Source organism: Mytilus edulis, chromosome 2, assembly GCF_963676685.1.
Source record: "Mytilus edulis chromosome 2, xbMytEdul2.2, whole genome shotgun sequence".
NCBI classification, from domain to species: domain Eukaryota; kingdom Metazoa; phylum Mollusca; class Bivalvia; order Mytilida; family Mytilidae; genus Mytilus; species Mytilus edulis.
Genome location: NC_092345.1, coordinates 102,696,362 through 102,724,136, shown reverse-complemented (window position 1 = coordinate 102,724,136; position 27,775 = coordinate 102,696,362). Strand labels below are relative to the sequence as shown.

Here is a 27,775-nt window from a genome sequence, read left to right as displayed (position 1 = left end):
TTGTTTTCTAGTACATCTATGAAAAGGAAGTGTATTCATTTTGTGTCGCATCCCTGTGCATGTAAGCGGCTAATATTTTATGAGGAAAAAATAAGTTTTTTTTTCAAGAACAAAGTGTAAATATACATATTTCATTTAAATATCATTTCTTCATTTATTTTACAGTGGAATTAGTGAGTCCCTTATTGAACAGCTTCGATAAACAGCTTCGTGATTTTGTCGAGGCGTTGAAGACCCATTCCTGGCGTTTGGAAATTTTTTATTTTGAAGGGTTGTTGTATATATTTGACATATTCCCTGTTTCCATTATCAATTCTATAAGCCAGGTGAACTTTAGTTGTTAACTTCTGTGTCACTTTGGTCTCTTGTGGAGAGTTGTCTCATTAGCAATCATACCACATTTTCCTTTTTTTCTAATTTCACATCACTTGGCGTCTGTCGTCTGTTAACTTATGCAAAAAATCTCCTCCTCTAAAATTGAAAATCCAAATTTGACTAAACTTGGACACAATCATACTTGGGTATTAAGCTAACAAATGTGTCCGACGACCCCGTCTGTTTATCAAAATGGAAAAAACTGTAAATAATAGATCATATTGGTAAAATGCAAATTTTGTCGATAACTTGAAAAGCGCTATGAAAAGATAAAATGTGATATAAATGTTAAGAATGTTGAGCTCTACAAACTGCCCATTTACGTCAAAATTGCCAGACAACTTCTTATAGGAGTTATTGCACTTCAATGTAAACTTTCATAATTGTTTTTTATGTCTGTTTATTATTTCTAAAAAATATGATAGATAAAGAAATTTTTTAAAAGTGACAAGGTCCATAAATAAGTCAACATTGGTAAAATCATCAGACAACTCCTTATTTGAGTTATTGCTTTTTAATGACGATTTTTACCAATGGTTTGCATTTTTTAGTTTTATTTTGATACATATGATATGTAGATAAAAACTCTATACAGAAAAAATTACCAAAAGACAAGATCGAGAAATAAGCCATCATCTGCTGAAATCTTTAGTCCATTTGTTATAAGAGTTATATCCTTTCTTTTGAGATCAACTAATAATTTCTTTCTATAGGTTGATCTTAGAAGAAATAAAGTAATGAATTGAAAACTTTACTTTATTGCTCCAACTACAAGGTTACAGTTAAAGTTGCAGTTAGTTTAAATTTTACAATATCTGCATGATTAAAATATATGTTGACATATGTCATGATGTTAATGAATATTTTAATTGATAAAAACAATCATATAGCTTATTTATGTTGCCCAAGCTTAGCGGAATGAAAACCAAATAGAACGGCCATCGATTCGAAAATAATAACTTTACTAATGTCATATACTGGAATATTTGATACACAGCATTTTGTGAAGAAGAGAACTACAACGAAGTTCCAAATTAAAGGTAAATCAAGTTGTAACAAATTTTCATAAGTTGTTTGCTTTATATTAATAATGTGTGATAGAAAAATGCAAATATAGCAAAAATAATACTGTTTTTACCTTTCATGAATGATTGAGAAGTATTGCAGAATCAGATTCAGATTCAATATTTTACTAAAGTCTCACCACTTGTATAACATAAATCATTTCTTTACACCTATCTACACATCTAATTAACAAATTCGATAGACAGATTATCGCTGTATATACATAAATAAGAAGCTATCGAATGTTTGCCATTGAGAGAACCTTCCACCAGAGACCAAAATACATAGACGTTGACAACTAAAGGTCACTGCTCTACCTTCAACAATGAGAAAAATCCATACCGCAGGGTCAGCTATATATAAAAGGCGCCGAAATGATTAATGTAAAACAATTCAAACGAGAAAAATAATGAACGAAAAACAAATGTGTTATACAGCTCCCGACTTTGGACAGGTACATACAGAATATGGCGGGGTTAATCTAGTTTGATGACGCTAAACTATCGCTGCATAAAATTTCGTATAACTTTCCTTATTTGATTCGTAAATATAAAAGTTTAATTATGCTTTAGACCTGTCATATTTCAAATATTTCATTGTGAATTTCATTTTTTGTTGTTGTTGTTGTTTTCTTTTTATCTAACTCGATTAAAATAAGTGTTAAACTGCATTTTTTTCTTAAATGCAAAATTTCTATTTTGAAAACAAACTTCCCAACTGTAGGAAAAGCCAATGGTTTAACTTTTATCCCGCCAATTTTTCTATTTTTAATTTTGATGCAAAATAGAAAAAGCAACAATCCCAAAAAATTTGTTCTTTTCATTGTTCATTACAGGTTAACATTTTATTCTGGAAAAAAATCCGTATGTCTCTTTGGATCCATTATAATGCTTGATCGGAAAATGTTAATGTGGTCCTTGTACTTTGGAGATGACAAGATATAACATCTGGCATTAAGAAGCAATGCTACATCGTCTATATATAATGCTGCTTGAGGAAAAAACGATACAACACAAAAGGTTTGATTTATTAACACCTTTTAAGTCTACTTTGAATTTAAAAAAAAGCCCAAGAAACTTGCTCAATAAAGTAGCCTAAAACATGGATGACATGACGATCGAAACTGCACCAACGATGACACAGCGTTTAGTCTAAAGGATATTTGTATGTAATATTCCAATGTATTATCAAACGAATGTACAGCATTTCCACGATTGGTATTAGGCAACAGTAGTCCACGACTTTCAACCTTGTGAAGCCATTATAAAGTGCACATATAATAAAAATTAAAACAACATAGGGAATGAACATCAAATGAAGCTAGACCGAGATCTCTGAATGAGCATACCGTGATAGGTATTCATCGCCTATCCATACAAATTTAGATGTAATGAGAGATGCCGTGTAAGAAAACGGAAATTTTGAATTTACGTTTCGTGCTACCACTCGTGAGTCGCTAGATTCTATACAACGATGTGGCACATATATTTTGTATCAATTATCCAATGTCTGACAGAGACCGTCAGCGTTGTGTAAATTTTGTAAACGGACGAAAAATGAAGAATGGTTCGTTTTCGTTTATTTTTGTCTTACCAATTATTTTGTATGCAGCATTTTTCAATTTAAAACAATTGCTTGATCAAAAGGATATATGATTCTATGTTGGACATTCTATATCTTTTTAATTTTAAGACTTGTATTTAAAAATGTTTAAAAATGCCTTTATTTATTCCTACTCCATCGTTATTTGTTACATGTTTAGACAGATAAATATGTTGTTAGAACACTTTCAAAAAATGATCAATTTTTTACAAAATGCAGATTTTAATTTTTGACATTTGTATAATAAATAATTACAAAGTTATTTCAATATACGTATAAGTATACATATTTTCCGTAATAGTTTTCTATGTATCATATAATAATTCTTTATCCATTATACTCTATTTGCCACGAGGTCTCTACAATTAACGTATATGTGATTTTCAAAGCTTATTAAGGTGTATGGACCATACAATTATTAAATATGACCATCGAGTGGACTTCCGTGTCTTAATCGATTTCTCGGTATTGAAATAAAATTCAGTGAAATTGGAGTGTGTCTATTATTAACTACAAAACTTGCTTCTACACGTACATGCACTATAGGTATGAAATCACACAATTATTAAATGTTATAAGTTATGGGATTAAATATTTTTTACCTATCCTGACTTAAATAACAAATTTCATTTCTGCCTTGATCAGTGTGGCTAATTTAAATTTAAAAAAAGGCTAAGAATCTTGCTCAATTAAGTAGCCTCAAACATGGATGACATAACGATCGAAACTGCACCAACGATGATACAGCGTTTAGTCTAAAGGATATTTGTATGTAATATTCCAATGTATTATCAAACAAATGTACAGCATTTCCACGATTAATATTAGGCAGCAGTAAGTTCACGACTTTCAACCTTGTGAAGCCATTATAAAATGCAAATATAATAAAAATAAAAACAACATAGGGAATGAACATCAAATGAAGCTAGACTGAGGTCTCTGAATGAGCATACCGTGATAGGTATTCATCGCCTATCCATACAAATTTAAATGTAATTATAAATGCCGTGTAAGAAAACGGAAAATTTTAATTTACGTTTCGTGCTACCACTCGTGAGTCGCAAGATTCTATACAGCGATGTGGCACATATATTTAGTATCAATTATCCAATGTGTGACAGAGACCGTAAGCGTTGTATAAATTTTGTAAACGGGCGAAAAATGAAGAATGGTTCGTTTTCGTTTATCTTACCAATTATTTTGTATGCAGCATTTTTCAATTTAAAACAATTGCTTGATCAAAAGGATATATGATTCTATGTTGGACATTCTATATCTTTTTAATTTTAAGACTTGTATTTAAAAATGTTTAAAAATGCCTTTATTTATTCCTACTCCTTCGTTATTTGTTACATGTTTAGACAGATAAATATGTTGTTAGAACACTTTCAAAAAATAATCAATTTTTTACAAAATGCAGATTTTAATTTTTGACATTTGTATAATAAATAATTACAAAGTTATTTCAATATACGTATAAGTATACATATTTTCCGTAATAGTTTTCTATGTATCATATAATAATTCTTTATCCATTATACTCTATTTGCCACGAGGTCTCTACAATTAACGTATATGTGATTTTCAAAGCTTATTAAGTGTATGGACCATACAATTATTAAATATGACCATCGAGTGGACTTCCGTGTCTTAATCGATTTCTCGGTATTGAAATAAAATTCAGTGAAATTGGAGTGTGTCTATTATTAACTACAAAACTTGCTTCTACACGTACATGCACTATAGGTATGAAATCACACAATTATTAAATGTTATAAGTTATGGGATTAAATATTTTTTACCTATCCTGACTTAAATAACAAATTTCATTTCTGCCTTGATCAGTGTGGCTAATTTAAGTTTAAAAAAAGGCTAAGAATCTTGCTCAATTAAGTAGCCTCAAACATGGATGACATAACGATCGAAACTGCACCAACGATGATACAGCGTTTAGTCTAAAGGATATTTGTATGTAATATTCCAATGTATTATCAAACATATGTACAGCATTTCCACGATTAATATTAGGCAGCAGTAAGTTCACGACTTTCAACCTTGTGAAGCCATTATAAAATGCAAATATAATAAAAATAAAAACAACATAGGGAATGAACATCAAATGAAGCTAGACTGAGGTCTCTGAATGAGCATACCGTGATAGGTATTCATCGCCTATCCATACAAATTTAAATGTAATTATAAATGCCGTGTAAGAAAACGGAAAATTTTAATTTACGTTTCGTGCTACCACTCGTGAGTCGCAAGATTCTATACAGCGATGTGGCACATATATTTAGTATCAATTATCCAATGTGTGACAGAGACCGTAAGCGTTGTATAAATTTTGTAAACGGGCGAAAAATGAAGAATGGTTCGTTTTCGTTTATCTTACCAATTATTTTGTATGCAGCATTTTTCAATTTAAAACAATTGCTTGATCAAAAGGATATATGATTCTATGTTGGACATTCTATATCTTTTTAATTTTGAGCCTTGTATTTAAAAATGTTTACAAATGCCTTTATTTATTCCTACTCCATCGTTATTTGTTTCACGTTTAGACAGATAAATATTTTGTTAGAACACTTTCAAAAAATAATCAAATTTTTACAAAATGCAGATTTTAATTTTTGACATTTGTATAATAAATAATTACAATGTTATTTCAATATGCGTATAAGTATACATATTTTCCGTAATAGTTTTCTATGTATCATATAATAATACTTTATCCTTCATACTCTATTTGCCACGAGGTCTCTACAATTAACGTATATGTGATTTTCAAAGCTTATAAGGTGTATGGACCATACAATTATTAAATATGACCATCGAGTGAACTTCCGTGTCTTAATCGATTTCTCGGTATTGAACTAAAATTCAGTGAAATTGGAGTGTGTCTATTATTAACTACAAAACTTGCTTCTACACGTACATGCACTATAGGTATGAAATCACACAATTATTAAATGTTATAAGTTATGATATTAAATATTTTTTACCTATCCTGACTTAAATAACACATTTCATTTCTCCTTTGTTCAGTGTGGCAAAAGAAATAACGAAAAAAAAGACCTTTAACAACTTGACGGCATATTTCATTCCGGTTTTCAGTTCAAAAATCATAAAAGTGCGAACAACTGCACTTATATTTTTATACGCCCGTCTTTTAGACGGGACGTATTATGGTATACCGTTGCGTCCGTCCGTCCGTCCGTCCGTCCGTCCGTCGTCCACACTTCGGACAATAACTCAAAAACAATTTCACTAATTTCCATGAAACTTAAGTGAATTGTTTATATCTATTGACGTAAGCTCCTTTTCGTTTTTTTTAATTTCAGATTTTAAGTTTTGGATTTATGGGGCTTTATTCATAAAAAAGGGGGGATTTTCAACACTTCGGACAATAACTCAAAAAGGCTTTCACCAATGTCCATGAAACTTTGTAGAATTGTTTCTATCTATTGATGTAAGCTCCCTTTCAATTTTTATAAATTTCAGATTTTAAGTTTTGGATTAATTGGGCATTATTCATAAAAAAAGGGGGATTTTTAACACTTCGGACAATAACTCAAAAAGGCTTTCACCAATGTCCATGAAACTTTGGTGAATTGTTTATATCTATTGATGTAAGCTCCCTTTTAATTTTTATAAATTTCAGATTTTAAGTTTTGGATTTATGGGGCTTTATTCATAAAAAAGGGGGATTTTTAACACTTTGGACAATAACTCAAAAAGGCTTTCACCAATGTCCATGAAACTTTGGTGAATTGTTTATATCTATTGATGTAACAAATAATACTTAATAAAATCTGATGAAAACATAAAATTTGTAAAATCTTTAGTTCGATTTAAAACATTAAATTTCTTGTAAAAGATAGGTTCCATGAATGTCATACGTTTGTACTATTATTGAATGGTTGCAAGGAAGAAAGCACATTAGCAGTCCCTGAGATACTAACTGTTCCCTGAGGCATATATCATTTTATGATAACATTTTTACTATCTAAGCAATGGATAAAAATCAAATACTGTTTTTGCATATAGGATGTTTTACTCTTGTTAAAATTAGTTGTAATTGAAATCACAAATGATCCCTTAGCATTGTGGTACTTGTACTTTGGAAATGACAAGATATAACATCTGGCATTAAAAAGCAACTGTACATCGTCTATATATAATGCTGCTTGAGGAACAAACGATACAACATAAAAGGTTTGATTTGTTAATTCTTTTTAAGTCTACTTTGAATTTAAAAAAAAGCCTAAGAAACTTGCTCAATAAAGTAGCCTCAAACATGGATGACATGACGATCGAAACTGCACCAACGATGATACAGCGTTTAGTCTAAAGGATATTTGTATGTAATATTCCAATAATTATCAAACGAATGTACAGCATTTCCACGATTAATATTAGGCAACAGTAAGTTCACGACTTTCAACCTTGTGAAGCCATTATAAAATGCAAATATAATAAAAATAAACAGCTGCGCCATGAGCGCATGATACGCCCGACGTTTTGTGTGGAAGTTTAATGCAATAATCATAAATAGTTTCTGAGAAAGTTTTAAGCAATTACCATTTATTGCTTTTGAGACACGGCGGGACATGTGAACCCCCCCCCCCCTCCACCCTGTTTTTTTTTTTAAAAATATCACTAAAATAAAATTTTAAGTCACCACCAAAAAGTATACAGATCTTTAGATTAATATAACAAAGAAGTGTGTAAAGTTTTACGCAATAATCATAAATCGTTTTTGAGATACGGCGCGACATGTAAAAAAACCCTCCCCCTTTTTTACAACATACTCAATAACGCAAAAATGAAATTTTGAATCATCACCAAAAAGTATACAGATATTAAGATTAATATAACTAAGAAGTGTGTAAAATTTTAAGCAATAATCAAGAATCGTTTTTGAGATACGGTGCGACCTGTGAAAAAAACACACCTCAAAAAGTTTACATCTTATTTTCACCAAAAAGTATACAGATCATTTGACCATCATAAAAACAACTATATTAAGTTTCATGAAATTTAGATAAGTCGTTCTCAAGTTACGGTGCGACATGTTTACGCCGGACAGACAGACGGACAGACGGACGGATGGACAGACGGAAGGACGGACGGACGGACACCGGACATTTGTATACCATAATACGTCCCGTCAAAATTTTGACGGGCGTATAATAAAAACAGCATAGGGAATGAACTTCAAATGAAGCTAGACCGAGGTCTCTGAATAAGCATACTGTGATAGGTATTAATCGCCTATTAATACAATTCCAGATATAATGAGAAATGCCTAGTAAGGAAACGCAAATTTTTAATTTACGTTTCGTGCTACCACTCGTGAGTCGTAAGATTCAATATAGCGATGTGGCACATATATTTCGTATCGGTTGTTCAATGTGTGACGGAGAACGTAAGCGTTGTGTAAATTTTGTAAACGGACGAAAAATGAAGAATGGTTAGTTTTCGTTTATTTTGATCTTACCAATTATTTTGTATGCAGCATTTCTCAATTTAAAAAAAATTGTTTGATCAAAAGGATATATGATTCTATGTTGGACATTCTGTATCTTTTTAGTTTTGAGACTTGTATTTAAAAATTTTTAAAATGCCTTTATTTATTCCTATTTTTTTTTTCAAATTTTAACAAAATGCAGATTTTAACTTTTGACATTTGTATAATAAATAATTACAAAGTAATTTCAATATATGTTTAAGTATACATATTTTCCGTTATAGTTTTCTATGTATCATAAAATATCCTCCATACTCTATTTACCATGAGGTCTCTACAGTTAACGTATATGTGATTTTCAAAGCTTATTAAGTTTTATGGACCATACTATTATTAAATATGACCATCAAGTAAACTTCCGTGTCTTAACCGATTTCTCGGTATTTAAATAAAATTCAGTGAAATTGGAGTGTGCCTATTATTAACTACAAAACCTGCTTCTACACGTACATGCACTATAGGTAGGAAATCACACAGTTATTAGATGTTATAATTAAATGTTTATTACCTATCCTCACTTTAAAAAAAAAACAAATTCTTTGTTCAGTGTGGCAAAACTAATAACGCAAAAAGACCTTTAACAACTTGACGGCATATTTCATTCCCGTTTTCAGTTAAAAAAAATCATATAAGTGCGAACAACTGCACTAATATTTTTTTTTATCTTTACACCAAGATAAAGCATACAATTTCCTGCATATCTTTGACATTTTCACTAAAAAAAGCAAATGTGTATGCCACATTACCGAAAGGTAACACATATGCAAAATACACTGGTGTAAAAGCAATCATTGAACTATCGGGAGCTAATCAAATTGCACCTGGCTCATATTCGAAAATGAATTTCTGGAACTGGTAAACGAATATTTCGGTGGTTTTTTTTTTAAACTTAGTTCAATAGAAATGGTTGAACTTAACTTGTAATTGGATATCAGCATTCTTTCGCTATCAAGATGTTAATAGGGTCTCAGTTTATAGAACACAAGTAAAAAAGCCTATCGGTTACATGAAGGAATTCTTTAAACTAACTAATTTTCATGAGCGATTTATTTTTGCGACTTTCGCGAGTAAAAAAAATATCGCGAATACAAATCGTCGCGAATATGTAAATCTTGAAAAAAAAATGTTTTTCCTTACTGAACTACATCAAGTTAATTTGAATATCGCGAAATTAAATCGCTGCGAAATGGGCCAGGAAGGGCGTATATTCAAAGAGATAATATATGATGGGTTGTGATAGTCTGTTACTGTAACCATGTCATTAGAAACTAGGCTTATACGTCGAGTGACTATTTTGTTGCTGATCAACCAAATGTTTTGAAACTTATCCAGAATGTGTTTTACCACAAACACAGATCAAGTTTGAATTTCGGTGGTGTCACTTTTACCATTCTAAAGTAATGCCCTTTTACAAATGAAAAAAAGGCTTCACATATTTAGTTTCTGTTCTCTTACTTGAGAGTGTGCCTCAACCAAATGTGATGAAACTTTGACATAATAATTATTACCACAAAACTTAGGTCAAGTACAATTTTGATAGCGTCACTTTTACAATACTTGAGTTATGGCCCTTTAAATAGGCAAACGGGGGTATTTTCTGTGTCCATGGACACATTCCCAATCTATATGTTTTTTAGACGAAAAGCGTGTCTGGCTCACAAAAGAATATGGAAATAGGATGTCAAAACGAATTTCTGGAACTGGTAAACGAATATTTCGGTGTTTTTTATAAACACTTACCCTAATAGAGATGGTTGTTCTTAACAATTGTAATTGGATTTCAGCATTCTTTCGCTATCAAGATGTAAATAGGGTCTCATTTTATAAAACAGAAGTAAAAAACCCTATCTGTTACATGAAGGATTTCTTTAAACTCGCTAATTTTAATTCTAAAATAAATCGCTCATGAAATTGCTCTACATGTCAACTTAAATGATATATCATGGGAACAAATAATTCATTTTCGTAGTAACATGTGCTAGTTTTTAATATTGTAGTAATGAGCTTAGTTTTTTCCATAATTCAAAATTTGTATGCGAATAGTAGGTTTGAAATATACCACCTATTGTTTTCACTTTTTTATTCAGATATGTACACATGGAAAAAAGTATTGCAACACGAAATTGAAATTAAAAAAACACTCTTTATTTTTTTGTGATATAATTTGGTAAAATAGAACTAGTTAAACATTATTTCAGTATCACCTGAGTTTAATCAATAAATATCGACTCGATAAGTTTTTATCTGCACATGCAGCTACTGTACCCGTAAACAACAAAACAGATGTTTTTATCTTCATTGTTTTCAACACTTTAAATAACCAAGTTTTTAAAGTTATGAGATTGACACCTTGTAATGGGTCCTTGACAACTCTTAACTGCAGCAAGATGGCAGATTATCAACATAAGAGAAGCAGGGATGTCGCTGTAACAACTGAACGTATTGTTTGTCATCACCATTCCACTACAAGTCGTTTTGAGAATAAAAATCAGGCAATAAACGCTGTTAAAGACCTTCCAAGATAATGAAGACCCCCTATACCATTTGCTAGGGAAAATCAAGCATAATGAAGGTTGGTCAGAAGGAAACCCATTGCATACAAGACAATCCTAAAAAGAGAGTGGTGGCCATACAGGAGCCTTTTAACAAGAACTGTTCGAGATCGACTCATCGCTACTGGTTATCGTGCGATAAGACCATTTCGGAGACCTTTGCTAACGAACAGACACACAGTTTTCCGTATCCAATGTAGTGCAGAGCTCGCCAAAGTTGGAAACTAGCATCGTGGAGGAAGATCCAATGTTCAAATGGAATTCGGTTCATCTTCCTTGGCCCGATCGTAGCCCGGATTTGAACCATATAGAGCATATTTGGGACACTATTGGGCGGAAAGTGCGCGAAAGGACACCCCAGTTCAAACACATCATGAAATAAACTATGCCCTTCATCAGAAATGGTTGCTGCTACCTTAGCAACAAATTAGTCGATTTATGGCAGGAATCAGAAGACATTTAGATGCGGTTATCCGTTTGAATGGAGGCTGCGCACACAGTACTTATTCTTTGGCGTATAACGTTCAACCATGATGTGAACAGTCATCTGAAGACTAATTTTGAAATGTCTGACATTGTAAAGTTCGACTACAGTAAAAGTTGTAAAATGCATTTTTTTGTACAAAAAACACTTCATTTTGTTCTTAAAATTGAGGTTATATAAATCATTTTTTTCAAACATTTTTTGTTCGTTTCAATGCCAATGTTATCATAAACTATGTTTCAATAATATTATACACATATTTTATTATATTTCATCCAAAAAATGAGGCTGATTTTTCAGGTTTTAAAAAATCAAGGTGTTGCAATACTTTTTTCCATGTGTATATATATTTTACGAATTCAATAGATCAGATTCCCTTTTAACAGATAATTGACACTACGGCCTTCAAATCTTAATAAAACAAACACTAGCTTCACAGTGTATAGGCTATGGATCATAAATTAATAATGTTTACATTTTCAATTACAAGAATCAATAAGGTGCCATAACGTATTAACGTTAAATAAGTATGTATTTTAATTGATATTGGACCCATACAAAAAAGGAAGTTGACAAACTAGTAAACTTCCGGGTTGAACTTGGTTTCTCAGTATCAAAATTAGAATCAGCGTTTTGTAAATGTTCTTTTACTATAGGTAAAAAATCATGCAATTGCGGGGGGCACTAGCTGTCAAATTGAAAAAAACTTTTGTCCTAACTATTTAAATTATAAAATAAATAATTAACAGGGCACGGGCATGAAAATACGTAGCTTCGTTTCATGCGTATTTTAGTCTAGACGCCATCTAATTAATTGACCCTTAATTGAGTTGACCTCTAAAGTCATCCTATGACCATATAAGCGATGTAAACATAACTATAGATATAAATAGATTTAGCAAACTCGTGCCGTTGGATTATTATATATCTACTGAATGCCATATTATAGATGAACAATAAATATTTATCATCGTTTTTTCCTGTATAAGAATGATTTACCTTTGTTTCAATTTCAATGTTGACATTCTTTTCCTTTAAATAACTTTACACATACAATTCTCGTATTATCGATCTCAAGCTAAGGGGTTAAATCAAAGTTCACATTAATATGGATTCAGTGAGGTCAAATAATTTACTTGCAAGTGAATAATTCATAATCAACGTGTTTTTGGAAAATGACGCTTCAGCGTCTTGTTCCGATACTATTGACCTGAACTTCCATTACATTTCTCTGCCTACCGCGCTTGGTTCGTATTTACTTTCCATTACATTTCTCCGTCTACCGCGCTTGGTTTCGTATTTACTATTTGACATACAAACTGGAATCTGCTGTATTATCATTTTGTGTAGTAATCAACCGGGAACCAGTTTACATACCTCCGGTCCTTCTTATTACCAAAAAGATCGAAGTGTACCAACCAATGTTGTTAAGATACTCATAAATCTATTTTTATACCTTTATTGATTATGTGAAGTAAAACTAAAACATTGCTAAAACATTAAAGATATATAATTAATCGGGGAAAACTTGATAGTCTTTTCGTTTTACAAACAACTGCTTTTTTATAAGACCGTTTTGGTCCACTTTCTACTGGCTATACGAGAGATCGGTGTACCGGAAATCCGACTCAATCTTTGTTTCAATACAACAGTAGAGTCTGTAACAGACTGTAACTGTATGACATGTGAATAAATTGTCGATATCGACGCTGGCTTTAATACAACGGTTTGTGAGAGCGCCGCCGATTTATTGGCGGGGCGGGAGAACAGATTTGAAGCTCTCTACGTTTGATGCGTGCACAAAAGTGTCGTCTAGCTGATTCGACGCGATCACTGTCTTACAAAGTTTGAATATTGTACGGAGTTTTACTTTAACTTGGTGCAATGTTAATACACTCGCAATTAGAGTAATTCTTCACTTGCTTTTTCACAATAATTCTTGCGTAGTATTCTTTGAATTTCTCGGCAGTTATGGTTCTCTTTGGACATGCTTTTTAGAGAAATTAGTCTGGTTCAATAGCGTGAATCAGCCCCTCAACTACTTTTTTACATAAATACTAACTTCGCCTTGTTCATCCTTGTCTGGAGATCTTGTTGTAGTTCCAGTTTGACAAGCATTTTGGAGACTTATCCATCCTCTCTTCACTTATAATCTCTGGTGATAAATTTTACCGCTTGACATGTTTATTTTTGTTACCGGATAGGGGTCACATACTATGGTTCCATATTAAATTATGAGATCAATTCCTACAGGTCTAGTTCATTATCCAATCTGACACAAATTTCAATAACTGGAATGCCACCCAAGTTGAATATATGGTGACCCACTATAACAGCATAATTACTTGGACTTGTGTTTAATACCATGATGGTTCAATGGCATAAACTTAAATGGAGACAGAATTTTGACATGAAAGATTGTGGATTAGTGTAAAATAAAAAAAAACTAGCTTACTATGATATATGGTTAAAGAATGAATATCAAATTATATGGGTCATGGGCAGAGTTGTTATATGATATCAATATGGCAGAGAAGTGGTTTCAAGTTTCATATAAAGGGACCTAACTGACATGAAATAAAAAATCAAAGGAGTATCCCTATTTGTCTAATCTTCAAGGTGAAATAAAACAAGTAAAACAATATTATGCTATTGTGTAAATCTACAGAAATAGAATTTGCTTCAAGTAACAGAAATAACTATGTCACTAGTAACTTATTTAATGAGTATGTGGGTAATCATTCCTATAACATATAACCTCAGGAGCATTATTTACTATTTCTATTTACTGTTCTGATAATTTTATTTTACTATCAATGTGACTAACTTCGCATTCAAAAGAAATGAAAAAAAAAACTGAAAATATCAGTATTAAAACGTTAAAAATTGAATAAGAATGCGAAGTCATATGTTATAGGACTAGTGGGGTATAAAAGCTTGTTACAACAGGCTCTTCATAATTATTTGGTTTGAAAGGATACTAGTAGTCTGTATTCTTGATTTAGAAAAATGTAATTGCAGGAAAAAAAAATCACATTTATTTACTTAGAATACTTTAGATCATTCAGATAGTCAGATATAAAAGAACAGCCAGTAGTCATTGGATATTGTAGATCATTTAAATAGTCTTGACATATTTATTAGTACAAAAAAAACCCAGCTAGTAATCATAGGATATTGTAGATAATTCCAGTATTCTTGACCTATTTATTTGTACAAAAAAAAACACGCCAGTATAGTCATTGGATACTGTAGATCATTCAGGTAGTCTTGACCTATTTATTTGTAAAAAAAAACACCCAGCCAGTAGTCATTGGATACTCTAGATCATTCAGGTAGTCTTGACTCTTGACCTGTTCATTTGTATTACAAACACCAGTCAGTTGTCACCTTCACTTCACATACACATATACGCATATCAATTATATGCTTACGAGACATGTTGCAATGTTAAACTTATTACAGTATGTGAAAATGAAGACTTGCATAAAAAATATCCCAATATTAGAGGCAGTGGCGTCATTTTTCTTCACAGCTTTCAGCTCTTTGATTTTTAGCTTATTTTGACAAAATTGAACCATACTGGCTGCTAAAAGCGAATTATTATTTCACTATTTGCATTTTATTTATGATTGAGCAAACACAAAGTACAACAGAATGTTTATATATCTCGTAGCTAGTGCCCCTTTAAATACAGGATAATGAACTCCAATCAAATACCATATCTTTCATATTCTGAGGTATGCAAATTAAAATTGTGAGAAAGTGTAAGCATTGCAAAATAAAAGGAGTCAAAGTCGATTGAATTCTTTCAAGTTATTACAAAAATGTTATAAAGATTTTTATTTATGATTGATATCAAAACATATTTAACAAGAAAACGCAACTAATTGGTGTTATATCATAACGATCCCCTAGACATTCAAATAACTTGATTCACTGTATATTTAATATCATAGACAAATTAAATATAAGTAAATATGTTGATGATCAACATGAGTGACAGAAAGTCAGTTACGCTCGTGACAAAAGTTTAAATGACATTTATTAAAATGTATTTTAGGACAAGGTGGGTTGAGAGCCATGCATGGTTCCAATCATGCTTTTGGCATCATATTGCTGAAAATATTACCATAAACCCCTTTGATTTTGAACTTTTTGACTTGGTTATGCCGTAGATGGTACTTCCAACAAAAAAGACGTCGTTGAGTTTAGAAAATCCTGTTTTGGATTGGGGTAGGTTGAACTCTTGCTTAACAGAGGGCCTTGATGCACCACAGATTACTACTCTTCGCAGCTAGAAGCATGCATACCTTCTAGTGCATATAAATGATTTTTGTTAAAATATGTGTTTATTGTTTTAAGTAACGCTCACATCAAAATAGTGTAAAGCCAAACAAGTACAAAGTTGAAGAGCATTGAGGACCCAAAATTTGACAGTCTCATCAAATTCCGTTATAATTACATTGATGCGTTAAATAAATACAATTAATAAAATAGTCAAAATATGGGTACATCAGTCATCATCGTATAACAATTTTAACCAACCCCGAGAGAAACTCATCAAATATAAAAGGAAAGCAAAGGAACATAAGGAATACCGAAATGCAACAAAAACAAACACCAACACACATAGAAACAAACTGTTTTTCTTACACTGAAACTCATGCTTAGAAACATGTTTAACCTGTACAATTTATATATGCCCATACCTAGTCAGGTGTCTGTAACGCGACAGTCATCGTCGATGTGTCATATATTTCTATCTATATTATTGATTCGTATAAACACCAGGCATTTTGTTATCTGGTGTGAATTGTTTTAATTTTGATATACTTGGGGTCTTTTACAGCTTAATATATGGTATTGGTACACTTGTAGAGTAGACAAAAGACAATTGTTTCTACATTATGTAAATACATAAATCTTCTCGAATCTATCAAACTTAGGTAGAAACTGTCAAAGATTTTACAGCAATACTAAGTAATCAATAATACTCCTCTTAAATCTTATAAAGTGTATTTACTGTTAAAATTTACCACGAGGGGCCCTCCTGTATAGTGAATGCCACCCGGATAGCATTGCTTTTAATCGATATTCATGTGATCGACTACCTCACTTACTTTGTTTTCTGTGTATAATAATTTACTGAAGATTATTCGCATATTTCTTATAAACCAAATAAGTTGAAGAAAAACCTCGAAGCTTCCATTAAATAGAATTCTTGTAGGATATATACATTTAAGAAATACCTGGGTATTTTTCCAGGGGAGGGTTGGAATAATATTAACCTGCATATAATTAACAATTAAAACTAGCACCTTACACCTTTCCTGATATATTCTATCATATCTGCCGCATTAAGTAAATATTTATGTCTGCTGGATATGTTTTTCCAATATACCAATTTCTCTCATGTAAGGATTTGAAATAAAACGACTTTGTTTATTAATTTTTTTTCATCTGACAAAAAACTCTGATGTCAGCAATATCAAGAGGTTTTTTTTCGTCATATCCATAAAAAAGACATTTAAACGAAGACGTTGTATTTCATATGATTGTTAGTATTCTATTTTGAATAAGCATCAGTAATAGATATATAAACATTTTACAAATACTTTTTAGTTGCTGATTGTAATTAATTTTATGAATACTGGAACGTGCACTTATATTTGTCATTTATCGCTTTTACTCCCAAGCAACAAAGAGGTAAAGGGAAATAAAGAATAGTTTATAAGCTCAACAAATCCTATAAAATTTAAACTTTAAATGAACTGAAGAAAATCTGTTTATGACAGACAGATAAGTTGAGCATAATCAAATATAACTATATCAGTGTAAGAAACAGATTGATAAAAAGTTTGAAGATTTCTCAGTTTCAGGTATTGTAATATAATAGAGCAGATTTCTGCAAAAAAGCAATTAAACATTTACACAGAAGAATAATTTTGAATCGTAAGGACTTGATCGCAAAACTTCCTGATCTCTAAATGTGTCATTAATCTGGATAAGGGGATATTTTAAGCTAGAATTACCCACTTTGACATATTTTACTTGACGTATGAGTTTAAATAAATGATTGACAGTCCTTATAAACTGATTTATTTTCATTTGCTATGTTCAGAAATACATTACAAGGTTCAGTTTATGTGTTTTAAATCTACAAACAAATAAAAAAAATCAAAATAGTTCAATGTTTGCATTAGTTCTAGTATGTAAACCAGTTTTAGTGATTAAAGAATGTTAAGAATCATTTGGAATCGGCATACAATGATTGTAGGTTTTTCTTCCTTTAAATGTCTAAACCTTTTTTCGAACCGATTCGAATTAGACCAATGGAAATTACTTCTTAAAGGTCGCGATAGCTTAAAAGATTTATACTAAACATTAGTAAGTGGTTTCTTAAACAAGTAAGTCCATATATGTTGATACATTATTACTTTTGTTAAAATAGTCTTAGACAAAAAAAAAAGAAAACTATTCTGACAATAATTAACTCATTATAGATACAAATAGCATATAAGCGAGTGTTTGTTTTGGACAATAAACGATTACGTTGGCATTTTATAAATTTGTAAGTAAATTTATGACCATATCTGATAATTAGTTCTTACAACTATGAAAAGAGACTACTATTTAATTCTGCCATTTGATAAAAGACTCTGTTTTGAAATTCCAACGGAGATCGACATGTTTGCTTTTTTTTTTAATTTATTGTTTTTTTGTGTTCTTAATCTCTGATGGATACGGTATAATTTTTGTAAAAACATGACGAACAAAATATGATTCACATGTAAACTATTGTGATGGTAAAATCGTATGAAGAGGAGAATGTACACATAAAAAAAATAAGAAATGTTTGAGAAATAAAGTTACTTCAACTTTACCACATGGAACCTTCAGTTCAATAGATTCCGCATATGCAGATACCCCTTGTAATAGATATCATGCTATTCAATTATGATAAAATTGCATTGATGTAATGGGGGATATACCTTCAACCTTTTCAAAGATTGTTTCAAAGCTTGTCGTATAAGACCATATACATCAATATTATTTGGAATCAGTGGTCGATAAATCATTTATGACTCTGTCTTAGAATATAAAACGACTATTCACTATACTATTGCGACTGTGTCATCCTGATTCAAATTGCTATGATAGATTTGAAAATCTTTGAAAGTACAGTGTATACATATTATATATATTGCAGTAACTATTGATGGAGAATAGAGTATATTATCTGCTACTTTTATTGCTGTACATTACATTTGTTTTGTGTGGGTAAGTTGATAGTTTTACTCAACAATAAAAATAATTACACAGAAAGAAAAAAACGCTAACAAAAAGTTTAAAAAAAGCCACTTTTAAAAAAAAAATACACGGATGAATAACTCTGAAATGAATGTGCAAAAAGCTTATTAATTTCTACACATTGTTTTTAGTGTTCCTTTGTTAGTTCCATATATCAAATATCTTGTATTTCAGTATTGTTTTATTGAGTTGATGGTTAATTGAACTATTTCATTTTGTATTTTGTATTTGGGATTGAATGGCATTATAAAACATTTAACTTCATCTTTGCACATAAAGTATAACAAATTGAAGTGTTGGTATATTTTTATATCCGGACAAAGTGGATAATGTTTAGCACTGCTTATTCTAGAAAATTGTTGTCGAAAAACCTACAAAATAAAAATAAAAATAGAGAATGGAAAAGGGGAATGTGTCAAAAGGACAACAACTCGACCGAAGAGTACAAAAAACAAAACACAACCGAACCAAATTAGTAATATAGTTTAAATAATAATTTTACTCGTCAGATCTTTTTTTTTTTTTTTTTTTTTAGAAAAGTTGACTAAGCGACATTTATAATTCATTTTAAAATAAAATGTTTTAATATTTTTTTTTAGAATATGCTATTACTCCAGTACATACAGATATAAATGTGGGAGAAGGATAAACCGACATAGATGCACAGGGTATTGTATAGATTTATTTATCAATATTTAAAAATATCCCAGCCAAATTCGTTACAATATGGTCAGGTTTTACGTACAAATTATGGACCTGAAATGATGTAATTCTGATGAACGCATCTATCACATCTATCTTTGAATAAAGGATATAGCATATACGGCTATATACCGATATACTTACAGCAATGGTTTATATCCGAATTGATACAAATTGTTTCTGTCATCTTAACATAATATTAAAGATTAAAGATACTACCGACACAGATAAATCTGCTTCAAATAAAGACCTTTTTCTGGACATGACTACTGATGGTAGGTTGAATACCTACATTTATGACAAACGCGATGATTTTAATTTTCCTATAGTCAACTTTCCATTTCTGTTAAGCAACATCGTCAAGGAAGCAAACTTTGATCCTCATATTGCCGACTTGTTCCTAAATTCGTATTAGGTTAATTTTGTACAGGAGATTCTGAGGAAGAATGGCAAAAAAGCTAGCATTATCTTTTTACATCGCGTCCCGCCATAAAAATGATCTCCTCTTACTAGATAATTTAAAATATGATTTATATGCGAAAAGCATCTATCCCATTTAACCTCAAATGCACAATACAACCAAAACAGTTATTTCTGCTCATATCTTGACTTAACTAATGACTTTCCATTACTATTTATAATTATTCAATTAGTGCCTGCATATGTTGTATATATCTCCTAGTTGATACGATATTCCAGAGCTTGCATTTCCTATAATGACGTCTTTTGTAGAGGTTTGCCGCTCACATGAAATCTATTGAACCAAGAGTTTAAAGATATCAATTTGAAATTATCACTTCGAACGCTTTAATGACACCTTCACGTGTTGATTGCACGTTATGAACTGTCTGTCTTCCCGATAACGACAGTTGTGGTTCTTTTCCTCATGTGATCCGACCCATGGTAGTAGACTTATTAACGGATTTGCACATATATTAACATGTGATCCGACCCATGGTGGTAGACTTATTAACGGATTTGCACATATATTAACAACACGTCACATGTTGAGTAGAATTTTCTTACTATTTCGAGCCACATGCGATCACTCCCAGGTTGAAGATGGGTCTGTGGTTCTTGAGCTTTAGTTTTCTAAATTTTTTTTTATCATTTAAACGCTTACTTATATGTTTTCGCTTGATAACTCAGAAAATAAACAATCCATAGTTATTAATATTCTAATTACTATTTCAGTTATTCAAGAAACAGTAAATGTTGTGCTGGATATTCAGCTCATACAAGTGACTGCAGTTATCGTGAGTGTCCTTTTAGATTGATGTTTTATTATATTTTACCATTTATTATAGTCCAGTTAAACTAAGTTTTAACCTCAAACCAATTGCAAGAGAAAATATTTTAGTTCTTATCTACAGCATTAAGCCCTAAATATACATATAAAATCTAACTTGAGGAATACTTTGAATACGTTCGTATTTGACTATATTATATAATCTTCTGCTCATGAAATGTACAAAACCGATGTGTTATGTTTGGGTTTTTTTTAATTTTGTGCATTTTTCATTCAAGAAATTGCAAATTTGTGGCTTAGTGACCATTTTGAAAAAATTATGTAAAAATTTGGTATTGTTTATATCTGTATATTTTATTCGTTCAGCATCTACCTTGTTTAAAAAAACTTAAACCACAAAAAAAAAGAACATATGCTTAATTGTTTTTATTAGGTCTTTCCACTTTTCCGTGGAAAGACCTATTGAATTTGTTCTGATTATTAGGTCTTTCCACTTTTCCGTGGAAAGACCTATTGATTTTGTTCTGATTATTATTATTTTTCTTCTTCCGCCTAAATTTTTTTCTTGCGTAGTTTTGTTGTTTCATAAGATGTCGCTTAGATATTTGAAATATGATATTGTATGGTTTATACGCTTTAAAAATTTACAACCGCGTAACAAAATACTTTACGTTGTAAGAGTTATCTCCCCAAACACTGTTTTTCTTGTGGCCACTACTCCTTCGCAACCGTAAAAGATTACGACAAAATTATTTCACCTAATTGCTCGTTACATCATCAGGATTAGGATATTCATTTGGACCGAAGCTTTACGGAGACTCCATATGAGAGTTATTCCCCCTTTTCCATTAAATTAAGTGATATGCATTTCTAAATGGTAAACCATAAGTGATAGAGACCTAGGGTCTTCAGATATGAGGTACTTGGTCCTAAAAAATGAAAATGAGGTCAAGGTCAAAGGTCAAGGTCATATTCTAAATTTTGATTTTGGCTTATTTTCACTTATTTTCAAATACTGAATGACATTTCGACAAATAATTTTTCATAAGTCGTTAGTTGGGACATGTCCTTACTTGTATATTTTGGTTGAAAGGGTGCGCAGCCAATAAATGGGAGTTTTTGCCCATCTTACATTTAGAATTACGCGTAAAGTGATATTACTCATTAACCAAACATATTAAAGACCTAGGGTCTTTTGATTTAAGGTCCTTGGTTTGTGACCTTGAAATTGAGGTCAAGGTCAGAGATTTATATGACGTTCTAGATTTTGACCTTTGCTTTAAATTCATATAAATACATCATAAAGCCATAGAAACTAACATTCTAAACTGATTTTTCATATTTCAATATCAAAATAGATCTTTACTAATGGAAAGACCTACAATTGTTCTCTGAACAATTGGTTTTTAATTATTATTATTATTTTTTTTTTTTTCTTCCGCCTAAATTTTTTCTTGCGTAGTATTGATGTTTCAAAAGATGTCGCCTAGATATTTGGAATATGATGTCGTATAGTTTATACGCTTTAAAAATTTACAACTGCATAACAACATACTTTACATTGTAAGAGTTATCTCCCCAAACACTTTTTTTCTTGTGGCCACTACTCCTTCGCAACCGTAAAAGATTACGACAAATTTATTTTACCAAATTGCTCATTACTTCTTCAGGATTAGGATATTTATTTGGACCGAAGCTATCCGGAGACTCCATATGAGAGTTATTTCCCCTTATGCATTTGATATAAGTGATATGCGTTTCTAACTGGTAAACCATCAGTGATATAGGCCTAGGGTCTTTGGATTTAAGTTCCTTGGTCCAAAAAAATGAAAATAGGGTCAAGGTCAAAGGTCAAGGTCATATTCTAAATTTTGATTTTGGCTTATTTTCTCTTATTTTCAACAACCGTGCAAGATATTGACAAATTATTTTTACGAAATTGTGAGTTGCGACATGTTGTAACTTAAAAATTTTGGTTGGAAGGGTGCGTAAACAATAAATGATAGTTTTCGCCCATCTTATATTTAAAATCATGCCTAAAGTGATATAACTCATTAACCATACATATTACAGACCTAGGGTCTTTTGATTTAAGGTCCTTGGTTTGTGACCTTGAAATTGAGGTCAAGGTTATAGGTTAAAAGGACGTTCTAGATTTTGACCTTTGCTTTGAATTCATATAAATACATCATAAAGCCATAGAGACTAACATTTTAAACTGATTTTTCATATTTCAATATCAAAATAGATCTTTACTAGTGGAAAGACCTTCAATTGTTCTCTGAACAATTGGTTTTTAATTAAATTTGAGATTCTTTACCTAGACATGTTAAAAATTTCAATAAATGAATTACGAAATCTAGATTTTACCTTGATAAAAGATATGAAAACACCTTTCGAGCAAAACACATAAAAGGGTTAGAGTTCGGAATTTCGGAACAACTCCCTCTAGAGATCCAAAAAAGCAGGAAAGAGAAACTACCTATCATGACACAGTTGCGTGAGCAAGATGTAAAAGCCTACATTGTAAAGGACAAGATTTTCGTTGATTGGAAAGAATATACTCCAAAGGATTTAGACAGAGAAGAATTTGAAAATTTAAAATGTTTGTGTTGGAATGTGCATGGACTTGTATCAATTTATGACGATAACGATTTTCTTTATTAAGTTAATAAATACGATATTTTATTCGTTTGTGAAACTTGGTTAAAAGAAAATAACTTAATTAATATTAATGATTTTGTTAACATTTCTTGTATTAATCGTTGTAAAAATATAGGTACTAAAAATGAAGGAGGTATAGCTGATTTTTTTTAAAATTACTTGTGTGATGGTATTTCTATTGAAAAAGAATTGAACTATGGAATTGTTGTAATTAAACTGAACAGAGATTTGTTTTGCTATTAATAATGATATTTATATGTGTTTCTCGTATATTCCTCATGAAAAATCTAATTTTTATCCAATATGTGAACATGATTTTCATGAAGGAATTGAAAGTATTGTTGTAGATTTAAAAGAAACGGGTACTGTATTTGTTTGTGGTGATTTGAATAGTCGTATAGGTGAAGCAAACGAATTTTTTGACTAATGATAATCTAGATAAATATGTTGAGAGTGTTGAGCAGGTGCAAAACCCCATTATTTCAAATAGGTGCTCTATGGACTAATTCGTCAATTCTTTTGGTCGTAAACTTTTACAGATGTGTTAGGACACTGGTCTCACGGTAGCCAGTGGAAGACTCGGAAACGACAAACACGGTAATTTCACTTTCTGTACATCTAACGGAAGAAGTTTAAATGATTATTTACTTGTTTATCCTTGGGATTACGAGTTAATTAGTAATTTTGAAGTGTTACAGTTGAACGAGTTTTCAGACCACTGGCCACTTTATTTTGAACTAGATTTTACGAACAATCGTCCGTCACACAATATACCAAAACTTCACACGTATATTAAATGGGATAACAATAAAAAACACTGATTATATCCAATTACTACATAATCAACAAGACAGATTGCTTTCACTAGTGAATGATATTTCTACCTTGGACGAGGTCAATGATTCGGTAAGGGAGATACCTCAAATTCTTTATAACAGTGCTTTTGAAGTTTTCGGAAGATCTGTTTTGATAAATGAAAATGAGAATAACATTCGTAAAAATAATGAATGGTTTGATCAAAAGTGCACTAAAGAACGAGACAACTTTCATAAATTTCGGAACACTTTTCTTCGTCATCCGACAGATATTAACAGACAATTCCATATTTCATTCAGAAATTCATTTAATAAAGCGAAACGACAAGCCAGGGCAAGGTTTAAGCGTCGGAAAGGAATTGAATTATGTGCAACTGCCAAAACGGACCCTAAGCAATTTTGGTCAACCATAAAACCTAAGACTAAATCAAGCTGTATCGTAGACAATGATGTACTGTTTAACCATTTTGAAACAATTCTTGGGGACAGCCCACTAGATATCTGCAACGAAGTATTAGACTTACTAAATAATATACAAATAAGTGAATCCCACGTTGACTTTTTAGATTTTGAAATTACTGATGAATAATTCATTAAAGCAATACACAAATTGAAATCCGGAAAAAGCGCGGTTAATGACAAAATTATAGGTGAAATGTTCTCAGCAGGTCCACTATTTTTTGCGCCGATCTTAAAAACACTACTTAATAATATATTTGAAAAAGTGAATTTTCCTGAACTCTGGACAGAAGGACTTGTTATTGCAGTTCCGAAAAGTGGTGATTTAACGGACCCAAACAACTATAGACCTATTATATTAGAAAGTGTCTTATCTAAACTATTTACGTCTATATTAACAAGTCGCTTACTGGCGTGGTCAGAAGACGAGGAAAAATTAATTGATAACCAATTTGGATTCCGACCAGACCGTTCGACTATAGATGCAATTTTTGTGATCCACGGAATTATTACACATGTCCTGCAACATAAAATGAAACTGTTTTGTACCTTTTTGGATTTCCGTAAAGCATTTGATAAACTAAGCAGACGGATCTTATTATATAAACTTCTACAAAATGGTGTCAGTAGCAAATTCTTTAATATGATCAAATCTTTTTATTCGTCTGTCCGGCTACGAGTTAGATCTGGTGCACGTGGTTTACTTTCGGACGCAATTAACAATTTACTCGGTGTGAAACAAGGGGACCCATTGTCTCCCTTATTATTTTTGTTCTTCATCAATGATATTATAGAAGATATGTCCGTAAATGCTAGTGATGACGTTGTACAACTCAATGGTTTTCTAATATACTTGATTCTTTTCGCTGATGACACTGTATTGTTTAGTAAGTCTCCCGAAATGTTACAAAAATTACTAGATAATCTATTAATCTATCGTAAAAAATGGAACATTAAGGTAAATGCAGACAAAACCAAAATTGTTGTTTTTAGAAATGGATTGCAGCCAGCTAACTTCAGTTTCATGCTTTGACGGCAAAGAACTACAGATAATGGACTCTTACGTGTATTTGGGTATGCTACTTCATTAAAATGGAAAATTCTTACATACCCAAAAAAGATTATCTCAACAGGGATAAAGAGCGCTTTCGTCACTTCTGAACTCTTTAAAACATGTGTTTTTATCCATAAGTCAAGAATGTCTACTGTTTGGTAGTATGGTTGGTTCCTTATTAAACTATGCATCTGAACTATGGGATTTTCACCGTGCAAATGATATAGAGCAAATACACAACCGTTTCTGTAGATTTGTTTTAAAACTAGGTAAAAATGTTCCTTTAAGTTTTTTTATGTGGTGAACTAGGTCATTTGCCTATGTATATCTCAAGAAAACAAACTATTTTGAAATATTAGCTTCATATTATTGTAAATAAGCCACCTATTGTTTATGATGTTTATCAACTTTTATTAGAAGATGCAAACAATGGTAAAAAGAACTGGGCGTCTAGTGTTCGTGATTTATTGTTTAATCTTGGTATGAACTATGTTTGGACTGCACTGAGTTATGTAAATATACAGTTAGATGTTATAAAAACTCGTATAAAGGACTAGTATTTACAAACTTGGTATGCATCAATAAATGATTGTGAAAAACTGTGTATTTATAAACATCTCAAAACAGACTTTGTAATAGAGAATTATTTGGATTTTTTTTATTAATAGTAACTTACTTACAAAATTGAGAAGTGGTACTTTGAAACTGAATTTGGAATTAGGGCGATATAAAAATATTCCAAGACATATGCGTCTATGTGAATGCTGCAATATGGGTTACCTTGAAAATGAATACCACTTCGTACTTTAATGCCCAGCCTACAGAACTGTGAGACAAGAATGTTATTCATTGTTCTTGGCCAAATAACTTTAAACTTTTTCATTTACTTCAAGCAAACACGAAACCAGTCACAATTATACTGTGTAACTATTTGAAATATGAGTGGAAAATTAGATCATGTATTGTGAATTAATTGTACCTTTATTATATTATATATTGTTCTCTGCTATCTGTTGTTTGGTCACATTGTATAACCAATTTTATTACCTCATTGAAAATTAAGCGGAATAAAATAATTTAAGACAGCAGAGAAGATAATTTTAATTTTAATTGGTTATTACCATAGATGTATTACATCTATGTTATTACTAACCGACTTAAATAAAAGAGTGAGCTATTAATACTTTAAATGTGTGTTGTCTCTAGTCTGGTCAAAGGGTCAGAGTTTCCTACTTAATTAAACGATAAATTGTTGAAATTAGATAACATGTCACGTGCAGAGAAATTTCACTTAATGACCAATGCATGATTGGATTTCATGTTTCTTATTGGTCAATGATCTTGCGGGTCAGCACGAGTTCACGTGTAAGTGCATTATGGTCACTTCATTTTATCATCAGCATTTTATGTGTTAACTTGTGATTCTTATCAAACAATTTGTTCAAAATTCCCACCCACATACCACCTTTAATGTTATCTTTTGAAGTAGATATGTATATATGTTTATTTATGGGGCAGATTTTTCTCCCCACCTTTACTATTCTTTGTATTTCATTCAATTGATATGATATTAGTTGATGTAATTTCGTATTAATTATGTATTATTATTTCATATTAAATATGAACTTTTATGTCAAATGTTTTATTTGCAAAATGTATTTTTTGCATTATATGATTTTGAATAAATGACCTTTTTTCGTCAGTTTAGTTTTTATATCATAAAGCAAATCAAGCTCAGACTCTGGCATGTGTATACATAGCATGTTTATGGTATCTAGCTGTCTGTCTTAAATACTTGTTTATGTATTGCCATAGCATGTTATTTATGCTTTCGCAAATAAAATATTCATTCATTCATTCATATACTCTACATACGGCTAAAATATCATGAATCAATACATTCTGTTGAA

General features: G+C 31.2%; 1 protein-coding gene across 1 annotated transcript in view; it reads left to right on the top strand.

Annotated features, from left to right (window-relative positions):
* Positions 1 to 23,360: 23,360 nt before the first annotated feature.
* Positions 23,361 to 27,775, top strand: part of LOC139511132 (uncharacterized) — a 72,788-nt gene continuing 68,373 nt past the window's right edge. Inside the window, exon 1 of the mRNA XM_071297704.1 lies at positions 23,361 to 23,478. Coding sequence (XP_071153805.1) covers positions 23,361 to 23,478 — 118 coding nt within the window. The remainder of the gene's footprint in view (positions 23,479 to 27,775) is intronic.